Here is a 15,030-nt window from a genome sequence, read left to right as displayed (position 1 = left end):
CAGTGAAAAATAAATTTTTACAGTGAAAATACGGAAAATGAAAATACGCATTTTATTTCATCAATATTTCTCAATATTTCATTTAAAAGTATATAATAAATGATTATATGTTGATGTTATATGAATACGGTCCTCAATGAAATAGGCTTCTTGTCGTTGCCATAAACTTCAACATAGATATGTAAAATTATACGTACTGATTTCACTACTTTCTGTAGACTAATTGTGTATAAATTCTCCTAACGTAGTAATTTACATATATAATGTATTCATGTTATGAATTGCTATGCAAATGAAGAAATAAAACATGTATGTGTTATGTGTTCCTTACTGTAAAATGCAAGACAGCTTAATTTAAGAAACATTGTTCTCGAAATATACCGACTTGAATTTGTTAATGGAATGCACATAATTATGATCTATAGATAACAAAAAGATCGCTATGTTACTGGATATTTCTTCACGACTTCAGTGCACTACCTAAATAATACATCTTTCCAGACTTACAAAAACTCAGTAATATATACGAGATATAATTAGCTAAAAAATGTAGCTCGCATAACATTGACGTGGTATTCCTAGCCTGATGACTTACCGCTCTATGAATTACTAAATGAATCAAATAACTTATTTAAACATTTGTAAGCATGTACGCGCATACCATTTTCTTTCCTTAAAATTTAAAACTAAAAACGTTAAACAAAATTTGATCACAAATAGTTTGTTTTTTTTTTTATAAAATCCATGTTATGCCATGCGACTTATAAACATTAAAAAAAATTCTTGTAAAAGATTTAAATACATTTTGTTTTTTTGTTAACAAATATAACAAAGCCTGCTATATATTTTATGATGGTGACACAATATTTGTCGTCAGACAAACAGGATGCGTGTGTGTTTGTGTGCGTGCGTGCGTGTGTGTGTGTGTGTGTGTGTGTGTGCGTGTGTGTGTGTGTGCGTGTGTGTGAATTTTCTAAACAAAATTCATGTAAGTAGGAAATGTCTAAGAAATAAAAATCTACTTACAAATTAAAACGCCATCCTATCTGTAGTTCAGTTATTTATTTATGAATTAAAGTTACTGAATTTTTAGCTTATTGTAGCTTACATGGTTTTACAATTAAACGAGTAAAAAAAGATAAACATTTTGAATAAACATATAGCTAAATGGTAAATATATCACTGTCTTTAAAATCACAGATATGCATACAGTCTATATTAATCTCCATGTTATAATTTATTTTACAAATTTTAAAATAAAGGTAAAGTGCGCTTGTTAAGATAGTGAATTATTATTACTATAGTTGATATCTTGTTAGCGTACAAAAACTCTTACGATAGGATTAAAAATAATAGAGGTAGTTCAACTTAAAATAAATTAATTGTTGAGGCTGAGTAACCTCAGTGATAAAGATGTTAAGTTCGTTCACCATAAAGACCATTGTATTCACAATATGAATACATGAGGGTCAACGAAAACAACAAAACAACTCATAAACTCTGTTGAATTGAACCCAGTGAAAGACGACTGTGACAATTTCTACCTCCCATGCACCGCACCAAAGCCCCTGCGTGCACATAATTCAAAAATTGTAAAATTCAGAGCTCGTAAGCACTTCTTAAAAATCTTCCTACATCAGAAGGTATCTTTTTCAACTTTTACCAAGCGGAATATCTTAAATGGTCTCGTCTGTCCTTTAATTTGGAGAAGATTCTAGACCAATATTTAGGGAAAAGTTCAACATATTTACTGACAGAACAGCGAACAAAGCAAATCATGTTTGGACGGCACTAATTAATGTGCCAGCAGATCTTGGTCTGCGCATGTCGCAAGTGTAAATTCAAGCGCCGCCGTCTTATAAAGTATAAGACGGCGGCCATTGCTACTTCAATACAATATATGATAAAAAAAACTCAAGGCTTAAACGCTAAATATAGCTAAATATAGCTTATATCTTACCGAATAATAATTATTTAAATACTGTAGAAATAATCCATACATAAAATTATATAGTCCTTCAGGATATAAAATAATTTATAAATTTTCTGATGTAAATATAGCCTACATGTCATGTCACGATTGAATAATGAGCTTTTAGATTAAAATAAACGAACCATGATTCAAATCATGTACGACAGAACAGGCAAGAAAAACTAAATATTTTATGACAAAAATGTTTATATTTATTAATTTTGCACGTACGACTGTTCAAGTTTATGTTGTCATCTAAGTGCAATAACGGTCTAACTAGTAGGTGTTAAACCGTTATTGCACACTGTCTACCAGCAAAATAGAAATCATAAAAATTGAGTGAAATAACTCTGTTTATGTTCAATCTAGATCAATAATTGTGAGTGATTCTATGTATTGTATAAATCTTAGTTTGAAGGCACATTATACCTAAAAAAATCCATATTTTCTTTTTATTCTTAAGAAATGCAAAAAATGTATTTGGTCATGTTTTAATAATGGAATAAGAGCATGGTAAATATTCAACAACTAAAAAATGTAACGCTGAACATAAGTGACGTCTCGTTAAGGTAGCAAAATGTAAACAAAGTAGTATATTGACTTCCATACAAAATACTAACCGCTACATATAACATTTGCAAGTAGAGAAAAAAAACAAAAAAGTTTATGTTTATGGCAAATGAGTTTTTTTGTTTGTTTTTTGTTTTTGTTATTTTTTAAACTTTGACAAGATACCAAAGATAGAAAGTTTTTAGAAATAAAAAATATTGCATTTCCAAGACATAATGGGCCTTTAAAAGTGGATTTACATATAACTCTTAAAATGTGTGACATCATGATTAAAAAATGTTACACTTAGTACTATATACATGTACACCTCTATTAATCTGTAATTATCATATGTATGTACATATGACTTATTTGTCTTAATTTGGTTAAAACTGCCCTAAACTGAATTCTTTATCGTTTTAATCAGTAAACATAAAGTCAATAGCAAATACTTAAAAATTCTTTTTAAATAAATAAGTCATTATTGGTAGCTTCTGGTTTAAAATATAATCTCATTTAACCTATTAATAAATAAATTCTATAATAATTATTATCATTTAAATAATAAATCTCATAGTGTTAAATTTATAAAATCTTGTGTTATACTTTCTTAATAAGAGTAAATTAAAGGTAGCGTCCAAACACCACCATCCTAGCCACTGGTTGTCAATTAGATTTAGGGTAAAGTGCCGTTTAAAGATATCTATATGATCATGTGTTGCCCGTATAATAATTTGGTCGTTTATATAAGTCTATTAAGAGCACCACTGAGTGTTGGGCTCACTCAGCTTAAACCACTATTAATAAACCGGCACTATTATTACACTACTAACAAATAGCCATGTATATCTTTAAAACTGTGAAAAAGTCTCATCGAAAACGTACTTGGCCAATTAAAAAAGTGTACTCGGAAGATGTATACTTGGGCAGACTTGTAGATAGTTTTAAGATGTTAGATTGAGTTATTTTCTGACCTCCGAGATTAGCCAGATACATTGTTATTGTCATTTTAATAAATTCAACGTTTTTTTTTTAAATTATTTTGAAAAGAAAATCTGAATGTAATTCACTATTTTGTGTATCGGTTTTCCATGCAGTGTTCGCGTGAAATGCACATCGTTTACGCCGGAGGTCACATTTAAAGCAGCATGCTTCAAGATTCATGCAAAGTTTCATGAAAAAAAAAAGATTTATTTGCAAGTAAAAACCTGTGAATTGAACAAAATATCAATTGCAAACAACACTTACAATCCAATTAAATTACCAAACAATATGTCAAAATAAGCAAAAATAGCCCTTACTGTCTTAGTAACGCAGTAGAAATATGGTGATAAATACTGCAAAACAGCCTTAATCGCACATAACACGTAAATTAATACATTTGTACTTGAATCTTTAATATTTTTACTTTCTTAAAGTCTAGTTTATTTTGCTCTAGTTAAATTTCTTCATCTGTAGGCATGCAGCTTTAAGTTACATGAGTACGTCTGCGAAAAACAATCCATATAAAATATTTTCACTCTTGACTTGAAAACTCGCGACCAAATAAAAAGTAACGGTAATGCAATTTTAATATTCATGATATTATTGTAAGCTTATATTCATACGTCATAAATTCAAATAACACATTTCTAAATCATTCTAAACAGTTGGTTTAAACATATTTATTCCCAGTACATACAAATATACAACAAACAAAATATTTTTTTACAAAATAGAGAAAGACGAGTATTTTAGAATTCTTCTAATTTGGCGAACACTATGGCTTGTACGGAAGCGACCTGGTGCCAATTGAACATGTTCTTTAAAAAAAGATCACTCCTTGTAGAACTTTTTAACTCCTTCGTAGGAGATAACAAAAAGCCGAATTAGTCCTTATTAGTCCTTTTAAACTTCTACGTAGGAAATAAAAAGCTTAATTATTACTCCTACGTAGGACTTAATAACTCCTACGTAGGACTTTAAACTCCTAGGTAGGACTTTATTAGTGCTACGTAGGACTTTCTACGCAGGAGTTATTTAGCCCTACGTAGGAGTTTAAAACTCTTAATAAGTTTTTTTTATCTCCTACGTAGGAGTTATCATTTTTTATAGAACAAGTTAAGTTGGCACCACGACGCTTCCATAGGTTTGTCTTAAATAAATAAATAGTTAGAATATACTAGAAATTATATTCTTAACAGTTGAAAAGGTCATAAATTTTAAAGCTCGAAAGATTTACGTCAGTGAAGCAAAGAAAAACTCTTGTAAATGACATGTAAACAACAAACCTTGAAGTGAAAAATCACGGAAGGTAACGCGCATATTTAATATAATACTGCCGCCACATTTGACTTTATCTTTAAATTAATATGTTTTTGAATATACAAAACATAAACGTTTAAAGTTTAGTATACGGATACATTTAGTTTAAATCAATATCATGCATATTCTTTACCGACCTCGTTTGCGGCATGCACAAAGATATATCGACCCGGCGATTTGCAAATATCTCCTTAGAGTTGTCGTCCGTGTGTTACACAGATATAATTATGTATATAATCAAAGGGCTGCAAGCTCTCTTGTATTTTCTCATTTTTGCAATCTAAATCGTACTGTATATTTTTATATACTATAATTCATCTTACAGGGCACCGAGATGCAGCGACTGTGCTTAGATTTTTTACCATAACAGTTTGAGTTTGATACATTAGGAATTTTGCATGACTAGGTTGCATCAAATAATCATTTATGTCCATTTTTTATGACAGCCACACTTTATCGTGGCTACTTCCTTAAAAAAGACACTTAAAAAAGTTGCCCTAAACGAGCGCGTTAGCCGCTGCACCACGGGGAAGTTATACGAAGAAAACCTGAATAAAATCAAATAATTCTAAATTTGGAATTTCCATTTCGGGTTTGTAATACTTATTAATTTCGAGGAATTTTGTGCACGATAAACTTGTTGTTTAACATTGATTGAAAATCTTCTCGCCAAAACAGTCCGACATGTATATATTCCACTACTCGACAGTTAGATTTATTTGTGTAATACAATCTGAAGTATTCGGTAATCGACATCGCTAAAAATAGCATTTTCATAGAATAAAATGATATTCATCCGCGTAATTTGTGATTGTGCATTTTTGACAATTCTATAAGCCAACGCTACTTTTAAACTTTGAATGCGTTGTAATTTGTTGGATACTTGTAACAAAATAAAAAAAAAATCTTTCTTTACTTCGCTTCGCTAGTTTAAAGCTGTTTTGAGAACTACTTGTTGTTAGGTTTGTCTAGAAATTCTGTGTCAGAGATTAAATGTCAGCATTGTATTTCCTGATCTGCGATCAGAAAATACAAAAATGCACATAGTACCAGCAGTTCTTCTTTAATCACAAATTTACCTTGTATGTATGTAATCTATAATTAATTAGTCTTCATCCGTCTGTTAAAAAGGCATTAAAAGCAGCTTTCGCTGTCGATCACGGACCCGGACATGTCAGCAGGCATGGCCTTAAATAGTATATTTTGAAACACAGAAGTGGAATAATTTACCTCCGTGTAATTACCACAGAATATTAGTCAAAGAAAGGAATTTTGAGCCAGCCGAGAATAGATCACTGTGCAGCGGAAGAAGATTAGTCCTGGGAAGGTTTTTGTGCCAGCAAAAGGCACCGCCATTCAAGCCAACTATTCCTTCCAGAGACTCGTGCACCCTAGCACCCCTCGTCTTAGTCTCTGTCACATGAAATGGCGAGTCCCCACACCTTCAGTCAGGACATCAGCAGCTTACTCATACAGTCGTGCTACTTTAAACGAAACCCTGATATGTATAAAGTAAGCGACACATTGCTGTGGATCTTCAATCATCTATCGATGTCCTTTGCCTTCTCCTTCACGTGCTATTACCCAGGAGAGAAGGCAATTTTACCTCTTTTACTAGCTGCATGCATCCAGATGAGCAAAAATATTTCAAGAAAATCAAACTTGAGAAAAATGTAGTAATAAGATTAAAAAAAGAAAAGTGATTCAAGATTGAAGCAAAATTTACAGGTTATATGCGATTAATGACTGAGTTTCCAGTCCTTATCACAATATTTTCAATGCGTGACTAACACAGTATAGCTATTTTTGCATATTTCATCTATTTTGATAATTTACGTGAATTGTAAGTGGCGTTTGCAATATGTAAATGACTCTCTTAATTCACTTCACAATAATCAGCATTTAAATTCTTTTTAAAACTTTTTCAAAATTTGGAGGTATGCTGTTTTGATATAGTCCTTCGGATGGTGGGGATGGTGTTGGTAGTTTTTAATCAGGATCACGACAGTTTGCCATATTGATTCACCAGAGCACAGTTCATCGCATCGTTCCTGGGCAGGCTGTCAAGCAGTTGACCAGTATTAGTCGCAAGGTACTCAAAAACTTCTGTTAATGCCAGAGCAGAGGTACAGTGCGAATGAGCGTAGAAAGGATTTCATGATCAATCACAACGAAAGTGACCTGCGCCGCCCGGGAATCGAACCCGGGTCGCCCGATTCACTGTCCAACGCTCTACCTATTGAGCTAACCGGACGGCTTAATAGTCATACTGGATCAGCCCAGAGTCATTTAAATAGAAAGACCCTGATTAGCGTGGTTATTTACAATTGTCAATCGCATGATGACAAAAGGAAAGTTATGGTGCAGAAGAAGAGACTGTGATATTCAGCAATAAAAAAAGTATTTTTTACAGCCACGATAGTTGTTTTTTTAATGTTAGATAACTTTATATTAAATCACTTTTGTTTTTGAACAGATAATTTTGATATTTTACCACTAGCAGAGACACGTTTATGTAGTAAAGAGGTTTTTTAGATACTGAGGGGCTTAACCATAGAAATGATAAAAAATGACCGAATTATCGGTTTTCCTAAGTTAAGTTTAGTGTAAATGAAATTTCTATATTAGATAAAAACTAAGAAGGTATTTTTATTAATATATAACACGAGTATTCAGATAATATTAATATGTCATGTGTATGTTAAATGCCACCTGAAAATTCGTCTAGGGCATATGATGTTCATATTCATTTGACAACAACAATGTATCTATGTCTTCAAATCAAGCACTGCCTTTTATTATCACTTAATAATTCTTAAGCAATTAAACTCAATTTTGACATGTCAACCTAATAGTTTGTTTACTTATTGATTATTTTTTTAAAGCTACATGCCTCCAATTAAGCCAAAATATTTTAAGAACATCGTTCTGAACATTTGTAAAATGTAATAAAAGTAAGATATTTTGAACTGAACAAAATATATTAATTTACATACAACGCTTACAAAACCACGTAAATCAAAATATACAAAAGCAGCCATTACTGTGTTAGTTACTCTGTGTTAAATACCACATTCAGTCATTAATCGCAGTGCACATTACATAATTACTTGAATCTTGAATCTTTTTACATTCCTTAAAATCTGAATACATTTTTTTAAGTTTTATCTTAAAATATTTTGATTAATCTGGAAGCATAAAGAAAAGCAAAACTATTAAAAATACAAGAAATAATATTCATGTTAAGGTCTATTTTTTCATATTCTGGCCCATTTTATGGTAGATTTTAAGTGCCGTTTGCAATGTGATAATTACTTTCATTGTTCACATTGACAATATTCTACTTTCTAATTCAATTTGATGTAGCTTTTTCATGAAAATAAGCATGTATCAGGAGGTATGCTGAAATAGATATGTAGATGTACATGTACTATGTATAAATAAGGGAGGTAAATCGGCAGTGTGTAAACACTGTGATGAAATGTGTTGTGGATTTATCTCCCTTAGTGACACTTTTCATACAGAAAAGGAAAAATAAGTGCCGGAAAAAGTAACATATAAATAAAACAAAAAACACAGTACATGAGTTAGCTTATTTAATTATTTTCATACCCCGGTTTCTCTTATGATCATCAGGGAAAATATATATTCATGTTTGATATGGTATTTATGTATATGAATTGATGTGATAATGAATAGGATCTAAACAAATGTCAACAACGGTTTAACAAAATGTTCATTTTTATTGTTTGCGTTGGTTTTACTTACTCAGAAGCTTCATATTGTGTCGACAGGGAAAGTGTTTTTACTTTTGCCTCAGATACGAAATTCAGCCCCTCGTTCAAACACAGTACAAACAGAAAGCCTCGTATTCCGATCTACTCTCTATTACTTATTTAAACCGTCTTTACGGACAAAAGGGTACAAAAAGATACACGTTGTTAACGATAAACAAGAGAAAGTGGCAACGCATACACCTGACATGGAAAGAAAGTAACGCGGCGGTAATCTCCAGTTGCTATTTCCGTTCATGCTTTGTCCTAGATTAAACCAAATGGAAAAACACCAAGTAATAAACAAGCACTTCAAGTTAAAAAATGAAAAACATGATCAACAAGCAAGGGCGGTATTCAAATAACGCATCAGCTCAACACAATCCAGCAACACAAGACCACCGAGAAGGAGCCCAGCAGGACACTTAAAAAACCTGTCGCCATGTTGAACAAATACGCTGTAAAATAAACTTGTCCGAGAAAATCGTCCACTATCCGCTAGAAGTCTTCTTTAACAATATGGCTATTTAACAGTTAAAAGATCCCTACAATAAGATATCGTAATCAAAACGTTGATGCGTTGAAAATCCAGCCGTGAGATATTTAGCCTGACTTAAATGGTTATTGATTTGCAAATCAACGAAGACCTATATCCATTTCCATTGTTTCAAATGGGTTTATTTCATTACATTTCTGTAATTACAGTACCTAAACATTAATTTGATGAATTGATTTTCCTTGGTCGATATGGTTAAAATATAGAACAGCACAGTTTCTTGCCTGTGTGCGTGTTTTGTGCTATCATTATTAAAGTTACTTAAAACCTTTTCATTACTAATACATTCAGTTGATTCCAAAAGCTTTTTCATTGTATACATGTAAAAATGTGTTCCAGACAACTACTTTGTATTTCCGTGTTTTCGGTTATGGGTGCTATCAGTTCGCTAACTACCATGTAAACGTGTTGATTGATCGGTATTCACGAGAACAACTTCGTGAATACAAAAAAAGTCTCGCTTATATCCAGTTTCTAAATCCTTTTAAAATGAAGTGAAGATAATAGTTCTCACTAAAAAATCCTCTTGGATTGCTCTTGATTTGTCCTTTAAACAAAGAAAAAATGTGTTACAGAAAACATTTGCCACGTCTCTGTCCCACAACCTCGCCCCTATTGCTTTTCCTGTAAAACTTACCGAGAAGGTTTACATAAATGTTCATATAAACTGTTGACACGCTCAAAAAGAGTTGGGTTTTTTTGTACAGTCACATATCAAACCTTTCTAAAAATCAGTCAATAAAAAATCCATCACGAATATACATACATGAACAAAGACACATGTACACAATGTTAAATGTTTAAAACAATACACATTCCTGCGAACTAGTATTGAAACGGAACCCCATTTCATTCAACTTCATTTAAAAACAAGGCTATCTCGTCCATCGATCTTTTTTTGTACAGAAATGTCTGTGCCATGTCTGCTTGGAATATACCGAGCACATATTGCATTCCTTGCCTTGTAAAATATCTACAAATAAATCGGTTTATAAACGCTGCTTGTGCTACATTTTTTCTTTACGCAAGTATGAAATAAAATCAAATTATGGCGCACAAACGTACGTTATACAAGATCGGAGAATAAATAAAATCTCAAAGAACGCTGCAATTGTTTTTTTATCATTATTTCCATTTTATGTATATGAGGAATAAAACGATAAACGATAACATATTAGAACAATTTATCAATTCTGAGATTTTTACAAAATGTAAGCGCTATAAAGCAACAAGGAATGAATAAAAACAAATATCAAAAATTATATCTGTCTGTTTGTGTGTATACTTTCAAATCAGTCTCACGAACTCCATCCTTTTGTTGAACTTGTATGTATAGATAATAGACTAACAAATTTTTAATACAATGTTGTTGTATAAATAAGTGAGATTACTTAACTTCTCTTTATGCATGTGTGCTATAAAACATATAATCAAAACAAATATTTCATTAAAATAAGCATGTTCCTAACGAAATTATTATTTTCAAGCATAGGAAGATCGATTTACTATGTTACCATATGTAATAATAGTTTATTTGTAAGCAAAAATGTTTTTCACCTCAGTGGAGTCCTTTTAAAACCTTACATTTGTGAACACATAATAGCGTAGGAATACATTTCACGAGAAACGGCTCATTTGCATATTGTTAGGATCTATGATAAATATGTCTAATGAGTAATCAAATTTACAAAAAATGACAAAAACTGCATGTTAATATAAAAACTTCTGGGATTGCATGAGTGCGGTGACTAACCTTTCAGAAATTCGTGTTGATAATCAAGGTTCATTTAAAAAGATTTAGATTAAATGTTTTAAAATATCTACAAAATAGTCTGATATGGATAAAAATAAATAAAACTTTTAATAGACTTCTTGATATTAATAAAAATTTATGAAAACAAAAATATCTAAAACGTTATGATATAAAATATGATAATGATTCCAATACCTTTATTACAAAACATATGCTATAGTTTAAATATCATTAAACATATTAAAAATTCTGGCGTATATTTTAGAATGTTGATGCATTTTATAGTTTATAGGTGAATGTTGAATGTACAATGTACGTATCATAAGTTATACAAGTTCCTGACGGAAGCTAAAGCCTTGGGCCATAATAATCTCATTCAGGTCATATGAACCGCGTCACAACAAAACCAACATAATGGGTTTGCACCAGCATGGATCCAGACCAGCTGCGCATCCGCGCAGTCTGATGTTCGCTGAAAGACCCTATAACAAGTAAAGAAACTGAAGCGAACAGCATGGATCCTAATCAGTCTGCGCAGATGCGCAGGCTGATCTGGATCCATGCTGGTCGTAAACCCATTATGTTGGTTTTGTCATTATTTCTTATATCCGTCAGAGCATGTATGACGAATTCACAATATCGTTATTCGCTGACGGTCAATACCGAATGATATTAACCTGAAAAAACTGTTCAAAAATTGTTCAGCAACATGATAACAAATTAATTATGGCGTATATTTGACGGCATGTTCATAGGAGACAAAAGTTGGGGGGATTTTCTTATAAACAATTTAAGTCATTATGGATTTGTTATAATGGTTGCTGAACAAGTTTTGAACAACTTCACCAGGTTTGTATCTCTATTTTAACCGTCAGTCGCAACGCAGGGAAATTGGTAGTAATACAAAAATTGAGAACGTTGAATGAAGGATATTGTAATTGTATTGTTAACAGGAAGACATCTTGATATATATTAATTTCTTAATATAAATGCGTGTTTATAATGAATAGTATTGATAGTTTTTTTTATATAAATAGGAAAATGAATTTTGATACAATTTGGTAATCTTTAAGGATTTTTATTGTATTCGGAGAATCTTGATACATTTTGACTCACGCAATGGAATGTATATTGAAGTGATTTAATATAAATTGTGGTCAGTGTTGTCTTAATAAGGTCTTTTCTTATTTTTTTTGCAAGGGACATATTCACTGTTTTAAACCATGTTTTACCAAGGTAAGTTATCGAGATCGACATTTCCTCCGCAGAGTATCACACCGACATTCTCCAGGTCTGAACTCATTTCCCGGAGCCTTGTCGACATAGCAGCAGCAATCGCTGCACCTGATGCACCTTCAATAACAACCTGAAAGTAAAAATAAATGGTAAAAAGCCTTACATTCTTCAAAAATCAAAACTTGGAAACATTTAATTATAAGACAGTAATACAAAAGAAAGAGTTATATTAAATGAGCGGTATTGTCTCCCGGATCCTTTCTTGAGTCACCGGTATGTAGCAAATTAGACGTGGGTTGCCTAGCTGATAAAAGATTTTGGTCCGTTATTAATATAATAGCTTTCAGGAATTTCTCATCCAGTAGCATGTGCCTGATTTATTTAATTTTATCAATATCATGAATTAACTTTGTTAACATTTAGAAGAATAATTGCTTCAGAACTGAAGAAGATTAAGAGTAAATTACAAACTTCCCTGAGTTTGACACCTTTTAATTATTAAAACATCATTTTCAGATTATTAATTTTGGCGCTCTTTAAGCTTTCTTTTTAATTAAACTTTGCAGTTGTCTTAGATGGAAACAAATAAAAAGTGCATTATAAGGAATGATTTATTTAGTTAAAACAGCATACGCAAAAAGAAAACACAAAAGGAATACCTTCATTCTCTCAAAGACAAACTTCATTCCCTTGATTATATCATCATTTGTCTGTAAAAAATAATTATTTATGATTTAAGAACATGATACATTCAAGGAAACAAATTCTTAAGTTATCAGCAATATGTATTTACATGTCAAATTATATTTGATAACAATATATTATGATATTTGTTTCAGATAATTTAAAAAAAATGAAATTAAGCATTACTTCTTTAAATAATAACTTTCTCTCATATTTGAAAGGCAATGTTAGTAATAAGATCATAATTCAAATAACAAATCGATTTTATTTATATTTTTGTTTCATGAAAAAGGCAGATTTAATCTTTCTTCATTTCCATTTGATTTGGGTGTAGGGATTTCTTCTTCATACTAGAAGTATTGAATATACACACGGTGATGTTCTGTGCTAGACAAGATTATTCTGTATACATGGTATAGATACAACAGAATCGCACAGAGACATACGCACAACAGTGTCAAACTAAAGTTTGCACAAAAAATACCTAAGCATAGGTATAACAAAAGTAGAATTATTGACCCTCGCTTTTACGTTGACGTTGATGTCGGTTTTTTTAAAAATGTTATGCTAAATTATACCCATGTTTTAATATATATTCACTATCATAATATGTCACCCTTACGGTGGGGCAGTAAATATCAAATTTCATTTTTTGCAAAGTTTAGCCTTTTTTACTTTGAATTTATTTAATAACCTTTAAAATCAAGATAAACATTTTATAAAGAGAAATATCAAAGGTATTCACAATAAACCTTGAATACTTGTTTAATATAAAATTTGAAATTCATTTTCTAAGGGTCAGATAGTCCTGAAAGACAAGTTTTTGCGGAAGATAATAATGAAGGCCATTTTCCTTATTTCTGTTTAAATAAACAAGTAAAAAAGTTGATTTTTTCATAGCAATTCACTTAAAGGAACATGTATATACTACATCTGCGTTTTTGCAAAATTATGCTCCATTTCCTTTTTTTTTTTTTTTTTGCTTTTAGTAACTTTTCAGCACTGTAGATGGTGCACAGACAGGTGTTTTATTTATTATAAATATTTATATTGCTTTTATTATTATCAACTGTATTTGTTGTGGTTAACTTATTTAGATATTTTCTGGTAAACAAAAATAAGACAAAAGATCACATCTTCATAATCATAAATGTAATATATTGCAAGACTATCAAACCAACACCGGTGTGCTCTAGTGATAAGTTTTCAAAAGGGAAATTAGACATTACATCCTCATCCATACATGATGGCAAGCGAGTTAATCGTACCACTGACCTTCCGTTACACTTACTTCTTTAGCAACTTATTGAATTTATTTCCGTTATTCCAGTGAACGTTTTAACCAATGTTCAGAGGAGTAACCTTCTGTCCCTTTACTGGATACTTTCCTCACATTAGATAATAGTACAAAATACAAATCTTTAAGACAGGTGCTTTAAAAACCACACGCCTTCGGAATAATCATCATGGCTTCAAACTGTTAGAGAATTTACCGCTGTGAAGACCTCTTTCTCGGCAAGACCAAGTATGATCGGCCAGGTCAAGTGTCCAAGTTGTTGTATTTTTATCCCTTCGGCAAGAGTGTTCACAAAACACGGAGGATTGGGCCAGAGCCTCGTACCTAATTGTGAATAAACTTAACTACATTGTATATGGTTAAAATCTTTGCGTAAAAATCACCAAGAAAGACTAACGTTTACGGATCGCACTTCCAATAATATCATGTTTTAAAATATTTAAATCTGTTGGATATTTAAGATTACTGAAAAATGTATTTGGACATCAGAACTATAATTACGCTCATTAGACGTGCAGTGTTAGATAAAGTTTATTTATTTCTGGGTGTATCTAATCTATAGTTTTAAGAAAATGACAATCAAGATAATAACGAAACTTGGCTTAATATAAATATTCAATGGTCTTTCGTTAAAGAGCTTTCAATGCAAGGCACAGAGAAAGATAGTGACGTCGTTGCTTTATGTTATGAAATATTCTTAGTGCATTACCTGCTCTCAAACATTTTTCGAGTTCTTTTCCATCTGGTTCGACAACAAAAACTGTTAAAGAAATTAAACTGACATTAGGCATATAATTGTTTAATTAAATATATATTTATAACAGAAGTGAGAATTTTAAGCCACTATAAACAATGTTTTATTTACCACTACTGTGATCAGTACGTGTACAGATGTTCATTATAAGA

The 15,030-nt window shown here is 31.4% G+C and overlaps 1 protein-coding gene across 3 annotated transcripts in view; it reads right to left on the bottom strand.

Annotated features, from left to right (window-relative positions):
• Nucleotides 1–9,096: 9,096 nt before the first annotated feature.
• Nucleotides 9,097–15,030, bottom strand: part of LOC132745816 (probable serine racemase) — a 28,863-nt gene continuing 22,929 nt past the window's right edge. For 2 of the 3 annotated variants that reach the window (XM_060734798.1, XM_060734799.1), the window contains exons 7-10: nucleotides 14,834–14,884; nucleotides 14,321–14,448; nucleotides 12,803–12,853; nucleotides 9,586–12,273 (exon numbers count right to left, since the gene is read on the bottom strand). In XM_060734798.1, the coding sequence (XP_060590781.1) occupies nucleotides 12,136–12,273; nucleotides 12,803–12,853; nucleotides 14,321–14,448; nucleotides 14,834–14,884 (368 nt within the window). In that variant the 3' untranslated portion in view covers nucleotides 9,586–12,135. Of the gene's footprint in view, nucleotides 12,274–12,802; nucleotides 12,854–14,320; nucleotides 14,449–14,833; nucleotides 14,885–15,030 lie in introns of all 3 variants that reach the window. The other variant, XM_060734800.1, reaches the window with a different exon arrangement.

Source organism: Ruditapes philippinarum, unplaced genomic scaffold (assembly GCF_026571515.1).
Source record: "Ruditapes philippinarum isolate M1 unplaced genomic scaffold, ASM2657151v2 ctg3551_1_1_1_1, whole genome shotgun sequence".
Lineage (NCBI taxonomy): Eukaryota > Metazoa > Mollusca > Bivalvia > Venerida > Veneridae > Ruditapes > Ruditapes philippinarum.
This window is presented reverse-complemented; position numbering and strand designations above follow the sequence as displayed.